Below are 17,854 nucleotides of genomic sequence, written 5' to 3' on the forward strand. Positions count from 1 at the left end.
AAAATACATATCAGCATATATCTAAATGAAGACCCTGAAACCTTGAGACAAAAAATGACCTGCAAGTCTGCCACGCCATGTTCACAGAATTACAGGCAAGTGCAAGTTTCCTACCAGCAATTAAGATGCAACTATTATGCTACAGACATTTGAAGTACCATTTTTTTGTGATTTTTCTCAAGAGGGCCCATAGGATCTGTGCAGAGTCCATGGCTGCAATAGCTAGCTAGCATAAAGGAGTAGAGGCTTTTCATGTGGCCTTTAAACAGCCACCACTGGCCACTAAAAGAGCAGAATATAGCTATGTAATTTCAAGTACTGACATATAAAACATTAGAAAATCATAAACACGTCGAAAATTGAAGAATGCTGATATTTTATTCCTTTTTTTTTTTTTTTTTTAACTAACGGTGATAAAGTTCAAGACAAATGGCATCGAACATAACTAGATTCAAAAGTGTTCTAATTCATGGCTGCAAAAGTATTGCACCTTCAGAAGAAAAATGGAGGCCATAAAACAGGGAAGACAATTTATTCTAGTTCAAGGCATGGGTTATGGTGCTAATACAAGCTCAAAGCCATGCTAAACAAAGCAGAAAATTGGGTAACAGCACCTAAAATGGGCCACACAGTCTCTGGCGGCAGCATGACGCAAATGAAAGAGGCTCACACCTTCACGATATCAAGAGTATAATAACTTGATTAATAAGCCTTTGGTATCCGTGGCATGGTTGCCCAATGGTAAGAAGGTGGTTCTGGTTAGGCACAGCAAAGGAGGAATGGATGCTGCGGTGCTACCGTTGCCATGGCAAAAGCCCCGCAAAAGTATTCAGTTGGAGTTTTACTTGCTGCCTTAGGAGAAGGATTTAAAATAGTGCATCTTAGTGGATACAGAAATAATAATTAAAATACAAGAAATATGATAGAACTAAGGATTTCTTGGTTCTTGCTTACATACTTCAATATTGCTGAGTCGGATCCTAAAGAATTCTGGTTTGACACACAATTCTAGACATACCGACATACAACTCCCCAGATGAGTCCTTGGCATCAGTGCAGGTTGGGGTTCAATTTATGCACACCCTTCATTTCCTGATTCCATCAGCACCAAATCCTACATCAAAACCAATTGCAAATTAGAACCCTGTATAAGGTAATACCATGATGAATTTGATGAGAACGGTAACAAACTTGATCCTAATTCTACAGCATAACACCGCATTAGATTTTTTTTAAGAATTGGAATATGACAAATATTTTAAAAAGTTACAACGAAATACCATTCAACTTAAAGGACTACTTAACAAATCATATCTTACTTCTTCATAGGAACTCTAAATACTTCAGTAATGCAGAAATTCTGGCTACATGAAAACTAAGAACAGCACTAAGTTACTAAATTTAACATCTGTGGAATTTACCACAACAGACTCCTGAGAATAGCTAACATGCACTCTTTTGCATGTTCATTCCAAAATCAAAGACCCTGCCGGAACCCCACTTTCCAAACCGGAATAATTTGAACTTAAACAAATGACTTGATTCTGGATTTGAAACAGTTGTCCACCTCTTGTAAATAGATGTTAACATACAACTCGACTAGCACTATTTATTAACAACGGGTTAATACGGGTTAAGAAATATTGCAAATTATTCTAGATGAAGACATTACATCACTTCATAAGGGTTGATTGTCAATATAATGCCAACATCAATAAATTATAAACATGATAAGCATACATAAGTCACCATCTAGTTGAATCTACAGTATAACATCAAGAATTTTCTACAGTTGCAAGGTGATAAGTCCTATAAAATACACATTTTAAAATGTCAATACTATTGATCAACATTTATATGAGGACATGCTTGCAGCAAAAGTTTCTCCTCCCATCCCAAAACATGATGGAAATAGAGAGTAAATGACTTAAGTTTCGAGAGACCCTACCTTTGTCACAATCAGCATGGTGCCAACTGTAATAAACAATGTCAATAAATATGACTTTGACAGGATGCTAAAAGAAAAATATCTATATAATGCATCTATTCCACTCACAGAAACTAGCATACCATTATTGCCACAGCACGCTCCGAGAAGTTGAAATTTGAATACAGTCCTCCCACCTTCCGAAGCTTGAAAGGTCTAATTGCTTAAGCATGAATATACTTTTGTGCCATCACCTTTCATGCATGCGTTACAACGGATAGCAATCTTGAGCCAAACAGTAAGCGCTACGAAAGAGAAGGCATGACAGCCTATTCCTCAAATATAAACTTATCCACCCTTCCAAGAACATCAAATTCTGCATGCAGCTTGACCATTTACAAATGAAGAAAGGGGTTGCACATCAAACAAACAAGATGCCTTTCATCCACTCAGCCTTAATAGTCGTAAAGTCTAAACAAGTCGATCACAGAGCTCCTCGAACCTAGTTAGCCTGCAAGTTAATAAATGTTACTTTATCTACTAAACTAGTTAACCTGAATTTAACAAGATCTGGCCAGAGGTTATGTGGCACAGAAATTTTCATGATAGTCACATTTCCAGTTTGCAAAACCCAAGGGAACTCAAGATATAGCATTTTCTTTGAAAGACCAGCAAGTTTCCCCCTTTAGGACCTTTAGAGTTACAAATTGATTATTCTTTATCATAAATGTTTTAGTGAACTAAACTAAACTGTAAAGCCTCCCTTTTACATCATATTAAAAAGGGGACAAAGAGGAGCAATTTTAGAGCTCCAGCAAGAGTATAGTGGAATTGTGCCAGCACTAAGCAAACATACCGTCTCATTAGAACTTCTGGATTATATGGAAACAACTTCCTCCTATGAAGCTTTCTCAGGGCGCTTTTAAGAGAAAGCAAGCATCCTTTAGCATCCTCAAATTGTAGGCTTTCAATCCTCCCCAGATTGCACTCTAACTGGTTTAGCTCAAAGGCAAGCCCACTTTCCAATGGAGTATCTATCTGCCCAACAGAAGAGTCATCAGGAGATGCCCTTCGTTTCTTGCAGCCCCTTCGACAAATACTTTGGTATACAAGACCTTCTCTAACTGAATACTTCAAAAACAATTCCCACGAATCACATACAATACGCAAGCACCTGAAATAAAATACTCAATTCAAAAAGTAAGATATCAACTAATATCAGTTTTTACTCAAACTAATATCAGTTTTTACTCAAGCATGCGCCTGGTGAATTCCTACTTGTCACTCAGATATATCTCCAAGCTTACATCCATATACATACATTAACAAATAGCAACCAATGAAACATGAAATCAGGCTACAACTTGAACATACTCAATCTCGAATCACAAATAAATATAGTCATGATAAGTAGGTGGTACTCAAGAGTAGAAAAGACATCAGCTAGCAGAACACTTGCCTTAAAAGATATTCAGCACATTTTCCACCCATATCTTTCGAAATAAGATAATCAAGAAGCAGTTGATGATCATATTGCAGCTGCAATTAACAAAAAAAAAATCTTATGTTCATAACTCTTGACATTAATGCTGCAAGAAAAATTAACAAAACTTTCTATCAAGATAAAAAAAACCCATATCTGAACAATACATGACATAATGAGCAAAATGTTCTACTGATATTTCACGATTTGTTTAGTATATACTCACTTCTGCAAGGAATACATGAAACAGAAGCAAAGGATTAAAAAGGTTTGAGACGTGAAAAAGAATGTCCTCCTCAGTGACATGACAAGCCCTCCCCTCATTGGAAAACCTGATACAAATCAAGAAGGCTTATACAACTAGTTCTGAAAACATTGTAAAAATCGGCTTGCTAACTAGAACCAACATAGTGATAAACTGAAATGTAATTAAACTTACAGTCTCTCAGCCCATGAAGGTATAGTAAACATCTGCAAGAGTACTTCAAATAACATATCATCCTATGGTACACGAGAGAACAAATTATAACTGGCATAAGATTACAGCATTAGAAACCCTCTTCCCTAGGCTCTAAGGCAAAGAAATTGGGGCAATGGGGGCATAAAAGAACAAGCAAGTGTAACGTGTATTCTTGACGACACATTGCTAACTCTATCAAGTTGGTGTGAATAAGAATCTCTATTACTCACATACAAAGGCTCCAAAATTCCTTGTATGATAGCAGATGGAGTGATGGACTTTGACACAAACTATTATTTAGGAAATGCTACAAAGAAAGCCAGAAAAAATACATCGCAGATGAAAAGATAGTAGTTATACTAAACACGTAAAACCAACCATGAGTCAAGACTCCATAAGCACTTAATTTGACTTGAGAAGACACCTTAAAAGAAGAACAAACCTCTTGCATGTAAAATTTGATGAAGGATGAAGCGAATTTGATGCACTTATCCAATTTTATCTCATTTTCGGTCACGATAGAAGGAAAATGAACTTGAAGCCACTCATAGAACTGAAGTAGCTCCTTCTTTTTGGCAAAGCATTCTTTGACTGTGTTCATATCAAATACAGTAAATGAGCTTGGCCTTGCACAAGTACATTGGAAGTCATCGGTTTTTGTGAGGCTAATCAAGCTCAAAGAACATCTTAGGAAAAGAAAAATAGCTCTCCTTTGTAGATGGTACGAAGACAGATGACATACTTCCTGGTCACCAAGAGACAACAAAAAAGGAGAGCCTTCCAAAGTATCACTCTGACCACATGCAAACTGAGAGATGGGACTTGAAAGTAAATCCTGATAGTGTTCATGAAGGAGTTGCAACCACAGAATGAGAATCGAACAACCTAGTTGCATGTTAAAGCTGAGTTTTACCATCAACATCTGTTCAGTACAAGAAATAACTTATGTATAGTGATAAAGCTAGAATGCGAAAAATCTTTAATCATGTTAAGGACCAAGCACAATATACAAAGGCCCTTGAAATTTTGTAATATTCTCTTTTCTTGTTTCCTTGAAAATAAGTCACTTATCAAAAAACATTAAGCATCTTATTGTGATTCTCAATGGGAAACTAATAAGGAACATTAACCAACAAAGGCTTAGCATTTACAAGAAAAAAGATAAAACAAATCCATACCAAAATTTTGTGCCGGAAATATGGAAAGATATGACTCCATTCTTCAACATGACACCACATTAGCAGTCTAGGAACAAGATCATTGATCTCATATAGAATAGCGGATTTATAATGAGAATCGGCTCCATCAGTAGACCCTATAAGATCAACTACGGAGCAGAGCAGCTGAACGAAATTTCCCAAAAAGAGAATTTTTTCTGCTGCCTCTCCATAAGAACCTCCAACTTTGGTTTTGCTGTGGGTGCTGTCGTGGTGAATTACATTTAGTAAATCCCAAGGAACATTCGTCAGACAATTACTCAAAGAATTCGAGAATAATTTCATGAGTTCATCATCATCTGTACCCTTCAAATGTTTTACAACCCCCCTTAAAATTCGTAAAATTTCAGCTACACCATTCCAAGTTGAATTATTCAAAACAGATTTCATGTTTGATACAACAGACTTAGAGTTGTCAGCATCAGTCGTCAAGGATTGTGGCCAATGTTGTACGATATTACTCATTGCAAGCTCAAAGCAAACACATAGCAGGCGAATAAACCTGTCCCAGCTGTTTCCCTGTCACATAATGACTACCAACCAATAATTTTTCAGAATAATCAAAGATTACTGATACGTTGGACAAAAAATGCATTAATGGAACCATACATAGGGAAGAAGAAACTCTGAGAAGACCAGAAATATGTTTCCCACCATATGACGAACATATTGACTCCTGGCATTTAGTAATGAAACCTGTCAAATAAATTAATAAATATACATTGTTAAGTCAAATCTTCAAATGAGACCACAAGCTAGAACAATTCTAAACTCAAAAGCACATTCCTTGTTGGATAATAAAACAAACTCCATTCAGAAATTGTTGTCACATTATCCCAACCAATCGAAGGATTTTAATAGTTGTCCCACCCACCCTTTGTTCCTCATCCATCTCAAATGAGGATATATCATGGATAATCCACCATGATCAACACTAAAATGTACCGTGTGCAATGATACAAATATGTGGTTAATGTTGTTACTCACTTACTCCTACTATTACTTAATAATAAATCAATAAAGTGTGTAAAAATGACATAAACTCAAAATAATTAGGGGAAAATCAATACCAAATTTGCAACTATCTTAGTTAGAATTTCGTCATCCCCACAACACGAATCGGAGCTCTGACTGTCACTACTTCTGCTAGTGTCTTGTTGTTGTTCATCAGTCCAGCGCCGAATTAGGTTAAAAATCTGAAAATTAGGGTTATAAATTAATCAAAGAAAATATTGAAAATGATGCGAGAATTATGTTGAAGACCTCACCTGAGAGAGAGAATTGAGAAGCTCCTTCTCTTTTTCCATTGTAAATGAAATCAGCTCCAATTCCTGAAAAATTAATCAATGAATTAGTAGAAAGATTAAAGCTTGGTGATGGGATTATGAAGGAGATGAAATAAGAGGAAACCCTAGAAATCGAAATTCATACGGTGAAAGGACGAGGAAGGATGTTGTTGATGAGAGAGAAAAGGCTCGAAAAAAAGGAATCGCCGCCTTCGCCACCATCTGACATTTTTCCGACGACTATTTCAGTCGCCATTAATGGATTACAAGTTCTAACGGTCTCGAGGCACAAACTTCGGTCAAGCACCACAACTGCGCGCGCTTACTCAGCTAAATAACCAAAATATACGGTATACGAGTACCGTATTTTTTGTTAGTAATAAAGGTTACAAATAATTTATATTAAGTATATATACATTAGAACTATCGTCATGAAGAGGAGAATTCTTAAATTAATGTATTAGAAGAAAGCATGAGTCATAAAGATAAACAATTATATTCAATAACCAAATGACTATCATTAGCAATTAAGTCTATTATTTAATTTATTTCCCGATAAATGTCAAATGCTCCAATTAGAGAGTACTACATAGATGTTTGTGATGTTTTCATGGAACTGTCCATATGCCTTTAATAGAGTTGGATTACTTGTGAACAACTTGGGGTAAGTTTAGTAGATTTCGTCTGTTGCTTTTTACTCATAAGAACGGTCCTTGCGTCACCAACGAATTCAGTGTACAATTGGATACCATTCTTTTAAGTGGCTACTTTTATGTCCAAGACTCAGAAGGTCGTTTTTTTTATTCTAGACTTTTGATTAAAGCACATTATCGTTAAGTCAAGATTGAGCATTTAGCAACCAGGTCTCCCAAACTTTCAGCAATGAACAATCAGAAATCAAACACTTCACAAAGCTTTTCAAAAACCTATAAGAAATCAGTTACAGGGCAAATGTTAAATGAATATCAATAAAAAACAAGATAATGTCTTCATTAAAATCATTTTGACAATGTCTTCTCAATTAAAATCATCAGCTTTCTTCGACCATCTATCAGTACAACACTTTTTCTACTCTCTCTCTCTCTCTCTCTCTCTCAGGGTGGAAAGAATCCGCAATCTACTATAAGAATCTAACACCTAAAGGCTTATTCTACAATTTTCTACTTGTTGACTCCATTTACAGCAACAATTATGTAGAAGCAAATCCGCTAGAAGATGCACAAAGACTGGTGTCAGCACTCATTAGAAAACATCAGGCTTCAAAGCCATTTCAGAATATCAGGCTTCACGGACATTTGTAAACTGATGGCTTCAAAGGCAGTTTAGAATACCCGGCTACACGGACATTCAAAAACCTCGAGTATAATCTCAAAATTTCTTGACTAGCTGCTCATGTTACCTCCGAGAGGTTCGAGACCTTGGCTTAGCTCTCTGCCAATTCAAAAAGAAATGGGATGAGTAACAGGAATTATCACACCAGTAAAATATTGACCTCTGTTTTAACAATATACGACAGCTTAAGATATCTGAAGGTCAACAGGTTCTTCCTGAACATATGCTTATATAGCAAGAAATGTTTTCACAAAATTGTCCAAGCAAGTTGTAAATTACAAAACATAATTTCATGAACAAGAATATGGGAAACTAAGGTTGATATGATCGCATGGGAAAAAAAAATGGCAAGCAGAATTGTGGTATACACGTCACATGGGGAGGGAGGACTTTACCAAAAAAGATAACATACTGTAATAAAGTGGTAATTTGGAGGAAAATTTGTGTAAAAGGACCTTTTAAGGGGTCGATTTTGTTTAAAAGGACCTTTTAAGTGAAAATTTGTGAAAAGGGACCTTTTAAATTGTATTATGTTGTAAGGGGGTACTAGGTTGAGTTTTCCGGGTGGTCAACGAGGGGAGCTCCGGCGTTGACTCTCACGTGGGAGTCACGTGACTTTTAAAAAAAACGGCCACACGTTTTTTTTAGAAAGTATGAAAGGGGTAGTTCGAAAAGGAGGGAAATTTGGGGGGGGAAAAAACGTGTGGGCTTTTTTTTAGAAGTCACGTGACCCCCACGTGAGAGTCAAGAGTCAATGTCGGAGCTCCGCTGTTGACCACCCGAAAAACCACCCTAGTACCCCCTCACAACATAATACAACTTAAAAGGTCTTTTTTCACTTAAAAGGTCCTTTTACACAAATTTTCCTAATTTGGAACATACCAAAATAAAATACAGGAAAATATATGAGGCAGACTGCAGAGAGTAGTATAGAAGGATTAATGTTAGCAACCATAAATGAATGAGACATTGACTTACATTTGTAGCTCCAAAGCTTGACCCTGATCCTAATGCAGAACCTGTTAATCAAGGGAAATCAGGAATCAAAAGAATGACAAAATCCACCAAATTTGCCCAAAGTAAGTGATCCTTTATGCATTGATCAGATAAGAATACATTAGATACTATATACGTGATTACGTGGTATGCTTTTATAGACTGATCAAAGCATACGAAGAATAGCAATATTGCAAACTGGATGAGATAAAACAAGATTGATATAAAATTTAACTGCACAAACCACATTGAAGGTGAAATTACATTATGGCCCAAGACGCGAAAAGTAAAAAGAGCCGGATATTTTATGAAACCTCTAAATTAAATCCAAAGAAACTATATGAATACAAACCGTTTAAAAACAAACAGCATAAATAGCAAACTTAAAAACAACTGCCTCCACAGGTCCAAATCTCTTTAAAAAAGACATTCTGTGTTAGATTGGTAGAGCATGTGCAATCAACATTCATCCAGACAGAAAAGGATGTCCAAAACAGCATAGAATGTTTCAACCAAGATTTTTGTTTTCCCGGTATCCTGGCGGGATGTAGACACAAATAAGCCATATGCTCACAGATATATACCAGAATATTGAAGTAAAGCTTCAGCTACTGTGATACTATATTGGGGAATCAGTCAGCCAACAAGGATCCTAATCACCCAATCAGTTACTTCAATTTCTGAACCCATAAAAAATGCTATAAAAAATGATACAGGCCGACAAGGCAACAACTTCTCAATAGTCAATCCATTGAGCTCCCGCCGGAGAAAGAAAAAAAAAATAAAAAATCATATGATACACACCAAATTCAGGCTGCAATGAAATTAGTGAGATTTTAAAGCAGCATTTTCTTTAAGGTAGCCTAACTATAGGGACTGGGCCTTAGGTCTCTTAACTGTATGTACTTACATATTCACTTAAAAACAAGTGTGTATATAACCATCCATCCCCACTCGAGAGAAACACATAGATAACTAATATATTAATAAGAATTTACCAGGTCCTTAATTCACTACTATTACACAGAAAGTAAGCTTGAAGTGTTATGTACCTGAACCAAAAGGAGTTGAGAATAGGGAGTTTCCAGCTGGTGCAGAAGCAGGAGCACTGCCACCAAACAAGGAGGCTGTTGAGGCTGATGGAAATGCCGGCGATGAGGAAGGGAAGAGTGAGGTTTGAGGAGAGGCCATAGATGTAGAAAAAAGGCCCCCTGAAGCCGTTGCAGGGGTTGAAAACAGAGAAGATGAGGACGTGCTAGCAGGAGTAGCTCCAAAGAGAGAAAACCCAGTTCCAGCTGAAGATGACACTGGTGCTCCAGAAGTCTGTGGTGCAGTAGATACTCCAGGAGCCCCTGAGCTAGCAAACAATCCGGCAACCTGAGTTGTTGGCTGTGGTGCTGCTGGCAGATGCAATGTTGGGTGCACTCTTTTAGCAGCTGCTTCTTGTCTGGCCACTTCACGCCTGTTAGCCTCCAAAAATGGATCACCAACATCCCCACGGCGTCTCTGGTCAGCAAGATATGCTGTTCTCATGGATTCAATGTACTGATGAATACTTTCAACCTAAAACAATGTAACACAGAATTCATCGATTTTCACAAGGGAATCGAAGAAGAGCAGGAAATAACCAAAAGGAATACTGATGATTAACTTTACACTAAGAGGCAAAACATTTTGAGAGGCATACAAAACTGCAAAAGCCAATGCAAAGCAGAAGCAATAGAAATTATAATGATAATACAGTCATCAGAAAAAAATTACACAATCACTATGGATAAGGATGGACAATTAACCAACATACTAAAGCAGTTGACATATCATTGCACTACAGAGGCACTTCACATGAACAAAGACCCTCACAAGTGCTTGCTTGTCCCCCCTTACAAGATCAATTGGTTACAAAGACTAAACAATTATAATACTCTGATTAAATGTTCTGTCCAGATGTATTGCCTACACGAAAGAGGCTATAACCTTAACCAACAGTTAAACAACATCTACACCACTTGCTAATTAAACAACAACCAGCATTATATGCATATGCAAAAAATTTCAGGAGACTGTAATACAAAGCCAGGAATAACTAAATACAGATAAAATTAGCATTTAATTACATGTCTGATTACCTTAGCAGCCACGTGCACAAAAAATTCATGTACATTGGTCAGAACTTTAGGAAAAGACTGCAAAACCGATGAGTTAAAAGTTAAGGAATTTCGATCAGAATCTGAGAGTAGAAGCTGCTCTAACTCCTCGATCCATTGCCGGCATTCTCCTATGTACTTCTCAAATCTAGCAACTGTTTGCTGCATAAATGGAGACGGTTTCGTTGGAAGCCCACAGTAAAAATCATTTACTGGCACCATAGAGCTGGCAGCTGCTTGACTTGATCCGCCAGGTGTTGTTGATGCACCAGGGGTTTGAGCTGATGCAGTAGTATTTGAAGCAGTCCCACCTTTTTGATGAAGAAACCTTGGCTGAAGAATCATAAAAGAACGAATGGCAATCTCGGCGTTTCTTAGCATTTCCTTTACACCACCCATCAACTCGTGCAATGTCACTTTCTGTCTTTCCATGGATGTACTAATTCCGCCAAGTTCCTGTGAGAACATCAAAATATTGCTCTCAATGTTCTCTTACATTAAAAAGGGAAAAATCTATTGCCAGGAAATGCAACTAAATGTCATACAGGACAAACACATCAGTTAGCTACTAACTAGGACAGCTTTAAAATTTGACTAAAGGTATATACGACAAAGATATTCATGCAGTTCACAAATCATTAAAACAAATAAAAAGGCAAAAATAATAAATAAATTAAAAAATACACACTAAAGATTTATAATCCTAATTCCCGATAATTATTGTGTTCTTGTATTTGAGGGAAACAAAAGATTATACACGCACTAAAGTTTCATATTTCCTACTTCCCCTTAAAATCTTGTGTTCTCATATTTGAGGGAACAAAAGAAACAGATTTCAAAAAGAAGGAAAATAAAAAATTAAAAAAAATAAATAAATAAAGAATTTGGCTAATGCAATGCATGTTTTTTAAAAACAAAAATGATTTAGTAAGTCAATATTATTATAGATAATCATAATCAGTTTGTAGTGTTATAGCAATTAGTATACTTAAACTATTCGTGTTTTTCTATCCTTACCTTTAAGTTTAATGTCTAATTATTAAAGAACAACTATACTCCCCCAGTCTTAAATTACTTCCCCTGTGGCAAGTTGGCATGCGTTATAACAAGAGTGTAGGGCCCAAATTTATAGAAAGAGTATATAGGAAAAATTACCACAAAAGAATGAGGTAACTAATTTGAGACATCCCAATAAAGAAAATAGGGAAAGTATATAGAGACATAGTAGTTATATTTTAGAGAAAGGTGCAGCACCAAAATGCTCTAACACAGTAAGACATCGTAAAAGATTTGTAGGTTGTAAACTCCTGAAAGAATTGGCAATCAAATTCTAATACTACATACAATCTGGTTAACGTGCATTAAAGAAGTATATGACCCAAAACAGAATCACAATCTACACAAAGACAGATCAAAACTTCTAGATTTCAGCATGTTTATATAGAATAGAAGTTGTCATCCCAAACATTGGATGTCAACCTAGTGATGGTTGCCAGGGACAAGGATGGACTTTTAAGATTAAGGACAATTAATTAAGTCATCAAGTTCTTTGCCTTGAACTCTTGATGGTTGTTGCAAGCAGAAGATATTAGTAAAAGATTTAAAATTTTACAGGAAAAATAGCCATGTCATCAAGGTCTAAGTCCTAAAATTTTTCCAAGGCATTGCTAAGTGAACAACACCATGTGGCAAGTATCTATAAGAGGTAAACCCCTTAAAATATAGTAAAGACATAGGTATGATTCAAGTGACAACATTTTTTTAACTCAATGCTCAACTCCATGATTAGCAAAGTAGGAAGAATAATGAAACCTCCATCTAGAAAAATAATCAACTACACGAACTTGGAGCCTAAATTTAATTTCGATAATGGAGAGACTACACAAATTCCATTAGTAGTTTAATTTCAATAATGGAGAGACTACACAAATTTCAAAAGTAGTCTTTTTGGGAATATCAATCATGAAGGCTAAAATTAACAGTGTGACTAGTGACATCATATAGTTCGAGTTTCACGATACAAAGCAAACATGTTCAAGCAATAAATTGAAGATGCAAGTATGCAACTCCGGCAACAACCTATATTTGACTTAAAGCTCGAAAAAATAACAATAACAAGATTAATATAAATAATGAAAAAAGAAGTAACCTGAAGAATGCGGCTAGCATCGAGCTCGAAAGTATTATTGGAGACCGATGAATCGAAGAGGCGGTTACATTGATCTAAACTCTGACTCTCACCTCTGTACTCCAGTATTCTATCTCTGTTAACCCAAAATCATAATAATAAACAAGAACACAACCATCGATTAAAACAGAAATTGAAAACAAAAGGGAAATCAAAATCATAAAATTAAAATAAGAAAACCCTTTTCAATTAAAGCAGAAAATTTAAAAACAAAAGGGAAAATAAAAAATTAAAAAAAAAAAAAAAAAAAAAAAAAAAAGAAGCCAAGAAAGAAACTTTACTCAATTTGCAAGAGAACTTTCTGGGAGTCAGGATGAAGATCTGCCCATTTAGTACTGTAACTTGCTGGGGTTTTCTCATTTGTAAACAAAAACAATTGCTGTTGTTGTTGTTGCTGTTGCTGTTGTTGCTGCTGTTGTTGAAATTGAAACTGTTGTTGCTGCTGCTGCTGTTGTTGTTGTTGCAAGAAAGGATTCGATTGTTGTTGGGGTTGTGTTTGCAATTGAAAGGGAGATTGTTGTTGTTGCTGTTGTTGGGGAGTTGAGAAGAGAGAGAAAGACGACATTGTTAAATCTTGGTTAGTGGAGGAGAGAGAAAATGTAGCATTTGTAAATTGAAAAGGTTTGAAGAATGAAATTTGGTTGCTAAATTGGCGCGATTGTAAAAATTGGAAGAAATTTTAGGGGAAATTGAAAAACAAAACCCCCTTTCGACTGTTTTTCTGGGTTTTAAAAAACCCTAGTCGAGGAGGGAAGCTGATGAATGAAGCAATAATGTTGAAGAAACCTTCTTATTTTTTGGGACTTGGAATTTAAACTCGGGGCCCCAAATTACGATTTGGGCCGTTTTTTGCCACTTTGTATTCATATGTTAGAGTCTATTATAAGTAGACATCCAACATTCATATTTGTCCAAGTATGTAAAAACGTAAGCGTATATCTGTTCCATGACTACTTCCATCACTTAAATAGACATCCATTATGTGTACCTTCGTATTACAATATTACATATAGAGACCTATTTAGGAGTTTATTACATCTTTTAAAAGGATTGTAAAGTATTGAGTAGTGGTGGCCTGGTGGGTATAAGGTGGGGTCATTTAAAGGGCAGATGCGGGGCAAAATTAAAGAGACTCATATGATATAAAAACTCATCAATTTCCTACTACCCATAGGCCATAGCGGCCTAATACATAAAAATTTCATATCCATATTCGCCCACTACCTATCAACATTTATCCATGAAACTCAAATTAAGATGCATATTATACAGAATTTGCCAAATTGTAGGATGTTCACTTGTTTATTAAAAATACATGTTAACTCGATCGAATAAAAATACCTATTTCCAACACAAATTTGTGTGATGCTATTGAGTTGGGGCAGCTAGTTGGATATTCCTTGATTTTTTTTAGGAAATTTTAGGGAAATCCCTCCTAAAATGAATTAGGTGAGATTCAACCCCTTAGTTTACAATTGAAAGTCAGAGAACTAGCCAACTGTTTTAGCTTCCTATCTTAGTTAGATATTCTTCTACTTAATAGTGTATTTTTCTCATTGTTTCAGGAAAAGCGACAATATATACGATGTACAAAGTATATGTATGTTATTGTTTCATCATAGACAAATACGAAGTAGAGCTCAACTAGTCTATACATCTCATTTGTCCCCCCCACACCGCCCCTCTTCCTTTTTTTATCAAGGAGTAGTGACATGTTTTTCTCGTACATTCTCATAGGCTAAATCCAATGATGTATAGAATATTGATTTTATTTCAACTGCACCAACAGTTTTCAATCAAATATCCAAATAGTTTGACATTTATGTCCAAAAAGAGGAAGTAAACAACAATACAAATTTAATACTCCGTGAGTAGTTTCATAGGGATTCCCAGTTTTATAAACATCACTTTGTAGATAAGAACTTGATCTTTATCCAGTTAAGTTTTAGAATAATAATGTTTTTGTGATTACGTACTCTGCGATCCCATTATTCTGGAAAACGCAAATCCTTCAATTATATGCAGAGTATCAACAATCAAGAGTACAATAATGTTACTACTACAGTAGCTATAATAATGAAGGGGATTAGGGGGAATCTAAGAAACATTTTAGCTCACCATCTATGTAATTAATAGATTACTAACTTAAATGAGGCAAGTAAAATAAAGGACGCGAAAATCGAGAAACAATTGGATTTAATATTCATTAACCCAGGCTATCTTCTATTCATAGAAAACAAAGCCATTACAACCAACCAAAACTCACTAATCACTACATATGATAATATGATCTCAAGCTGTTCATAGCAGGTTCAATTACACTACTGAAAATACACTCAATTTCCACATTAACCTACCTAATTTAACCCCCCATCAAAATTACAGCCATACCCTCCCAATTACACCATAACATAACATTAGTACGGAGTATAAAAGAAAAACTACAATAATTTAATGGTATTTTTTTTTCTTTGATTATGTTTTTTAATTTTCCAAGAAAAAAAAAGGGAATTGGGGGAGAAATTAATCTCACTTGAGACCATTGCCTGTTGTAGAAATAGCAAGTTCTGGTAAGGAATTATAACATTCACCACCAACAAACCCAACCACTTCACCACTCTCCATGTGCCACGTGTCACTTCTACTCACACCCCCTTCTCCTCCTCCACAACCACCGCCGTTGCTACCATTTACATACGACCCAACTTCATGATGAGGAAAAGCCCAAACCCCACGTCCAAGCCCAAACCCAACATCATCGAGCCCAAGCCCAAACCCACCTAACGCGAGTATTCCTCCAGGCCCACCACTACTCAGCAATGACGTAAACCCACCACCAACACCGCCACCAGCCGTAGTCGACGGAAGTGAAACATAAACAGGAGTAGCCTGCTGAGAAACGGGTATGGGCTCGAGACCCGGCCCAATAGAAACACCCGAAGAAGTAGAAGTCGTGGAAGTAACCAATGATGAAGAAGTACGTGACCGCTTAGCCGTCTTCCGGGACCCACCGCCAACAGGTATGTCACGGAGGGTGCCACCGTGGGTCCAGTAACGGCGGCAAGACTTACAAAAGTGACGTGGCTGAGAGAAGTTGTAGTTGTTGTAGTAACAGAATTTTGTGTTGGTTGAGGTGCAACGTGGACAAGGGAGTGGGTCTTGTTGTTCCACGGGCGGTAACGGCGCTCCCATCTGTTGCGCCCTTACCGCCCTCTCGCCCGCCTCAGTCGGCATACGTGGCCTGGGTTAATAATTCAAAGGAACAGAAGGAGAATAATTAAGAGAGGAGTTTTTAGTTTTTTAAGGGTGTGTTTGTTTAATTTGGTTGAGAATAAAAAAGGGAGGAAGAAGGGTATTAATATGGGAAGTAGTAGTAGTGAGAAGAGGCAGAGCATGCAGAAGAAGGCAAACAGTGAGGAGAAATGAGAACAGCTTTATTCAGTTAATGAGTCGGGTGTTTGGGGAGATAATTCTTTTTTTTGTTTTCTTTTGAGTGAGACATAATAAGTTAATGGATAAGGACTTGCCAATATTACTGTTTTTTTATTAGGAGAGTGATTTATGTGATATTCATGGTTTTGGGTATCTGTCAATTTGTAGTGCTGTTTTTTTATATTGTCTTTGACCAAAATTTGATAGAGGGTAGAAAGTTTGTTTGTATTGTAAGGTTTAGGCAAATGAGGTAAAAAATCTTTTGGTCAGATATTAGTATCGAACTGGATTTGTGTGGGGGACTAGGGGCTTTTTGTTGTCAAGGGCTCAAGAAGGCTAATGTTGGTGATTCTCTTTTGATCTTTATTTTGATTTGTGTTTGATATTTTTTAATTGTTAGTGCATACTCAGTTGTAGTTGGTTAATTTGATGTTATTAGTTGATTTAGCTAGTTCTTATGGTTAGTGTAAAGTGTATGATAAATTAAATAACTATCAAATTTACAAATTATCTAAGTTATTGTCTAGATGACCAATAAAAGTATTGTTGAGTAAAGTTAGTTAAAGTTAGCATTATTTTTATTTTGGAAAAATTGTCGGGGATAATCCCACCTTTGGGTTATTTTTAAATAATCTCACCTTTATACTCAATCTGTTCCTAATGGTCCCAAGTGACCTGGAGCCGGTTGAGTAGGTAATTTTTTTTTAATTAAGTTTAGTTTACACGTGTCACCACGTGATTGGTCAAAAAATAAATTTTAATTTTAATATCAATTAATTATTATTTATTTAATTAATTATGTTTAAACAACCACCACCATCCCCACCCACCTCCCCACCGCCACCATCAGCCCAGACCAGACACGTCGCCAAGCCTAGACCATCAGTCGAGACACGTCGCCGAGCCCAGACCACCAGCCATTCGTCGGTACTCCTCCTACCCAGTCCAGACGACGACGACGACGCGAGCTTCGATGTGGTTGCTGCAATTCGGCGATTAACCGTGGCTGACTGGGGCTGCAACCATCAGATCAGGGAAAGGGTAGGGAGGCCGCAACACAGATCGGAGCAACCATCAGATCGTGAAAGGGGAGGGAGGCGGAATCGGGACGGGGGAAGGGGAGAGCTGCCGGAATCAAAACGAGGGAAGGGGAGGGGAGCCAGGATTGGGGCGGAGAGGGTTTTCAAGGGTTGCGGGATGGTTGGTTTTCGGGGGTTTTTGTGGCGGTGGAAGAGAGGTTGGTGGTTCGGGGGAGGGGGAGGGGGGCGTCGGCGCTGGGGGTGGCGGTTTGGGCAGTCGGCGCTGTGGGGCAGGGGAGTTCGGCAGCAAGGATGGCCGGAACAGGCGGTGGAGAGGGTTGTTAGGGCTTGTGGGTGGTTTTTCTAATTA

General features: G+C 37.0%; 3 protein-coding genes across 5 annotated transcripts; all 3 read right to left on the minus strand.

Annotated features, from left to right (window-relative positions):
* Positions 1-435: 435 nt before the first annotated feature.
* Positions 436-6,756, minus strand: LOC110717419. Of its 3 annotated transcripts, none has more exons than XM_021896113.1 (13): positions 6,519-6,756; positions 6,356-6,418; positions 6,158-6,283; positions 5,697-5,783; positions 5,049-5,606; positions 4,313-4,792; positions 3,850-3,911; positions 3,637-3,742; positions 3,387-3,466; positions 2,784-3,101; positions 2,071-2,438; positions 959-1,114; positions 436-848 (listed from the first exon to the last, which is right to left on the minus strand). In XM_021896113.1, exons 1-11 carry the CDS (start codon positions 6,627-6,629, stop codon positions 2,399-2,401), a joined length of 2,031 nt encoding a protein of 676 aa, XP_021751805.1. In that variant the 5' UTR covers positions 6,630-6,756; the 3' UTR covers positions 436-848; positions 959-1,114; positions 2,071-2,398. The 3 variants fall into 3 exon arrangements, with proteins under 3 accessions (XP_021751805.1, XP_021751804.1, XP_021751803.1); XM_021896112.1 differs by having other exon boundaries at positions 436-852; XM_021896111.1 differs by having other exon boundaries at positions 436-1,114.
* Positions 6,757-7,325: 569 nt separating this feature from the next.
* LOC110717505 (nuclear pore complex protein NUP58-like) lies at positions 7,326-13,892 on the minus strand. Its single transcript, XM_021896220.1, has 6 exons — positions 13,315-13,892; positions 12,995-13,109; positions 10,828-11,301; positions 9,754-10,264; positions 8,684-8,724; positions 7,326-7,804 (listed from the first exon to the last, which is right to left on the minus strand). The coding sequence occupies exons 1-6, from the start codon at positions 13,596-13,598 to the stop codon at positions 7,769-7,771; spliced, it is 1,461 nt and encodes a 486-aa protein (XP_021751912.1). The 5' UTR covers positions 13,599-13,892; the 3' UTR covers positions 7,326-7,768.
* Positions 13,893-15,212: 1,320 nt separating this feature from the next.
* Positions 15,213-16,529, minus strand: LOC110717870 (dof zinc finger protein DOF3.4-like). Its single transcript, XM_021896653.1, has one exon. It carries the CDS (start codon positions 16,265-16,267, stop codon positions 15,563-15,565), a length of 705 nt encoding a protein of 234 aa, XP_021752345.1. The 5' UTR covers positions 16,268-16,529; the 3' UTR covers positions 15,213-15,562.
* Between the last annotated feature and the right edge of the window lie 1,325 nt (positions 16,530-17,854).

The sequence above is a fragment of the Chenopodium quinoa genome, unplaced genomic scaffold (genome assembly GCF_001683475.1).
Source record: "Chenopodium quinoa cultivar QQ74 unplaced genomic scaffold, ASM168347v1, whole genome shotgun sequence".
NCBI classification, from domain to species: domain Eukaryota; kingdom Viridiplantae; phylum Streptophyta; class Magnoliopsida; order Caryophyllales; family Amaranthaceae; genus Chenopodium; species Chenopodium quinoa.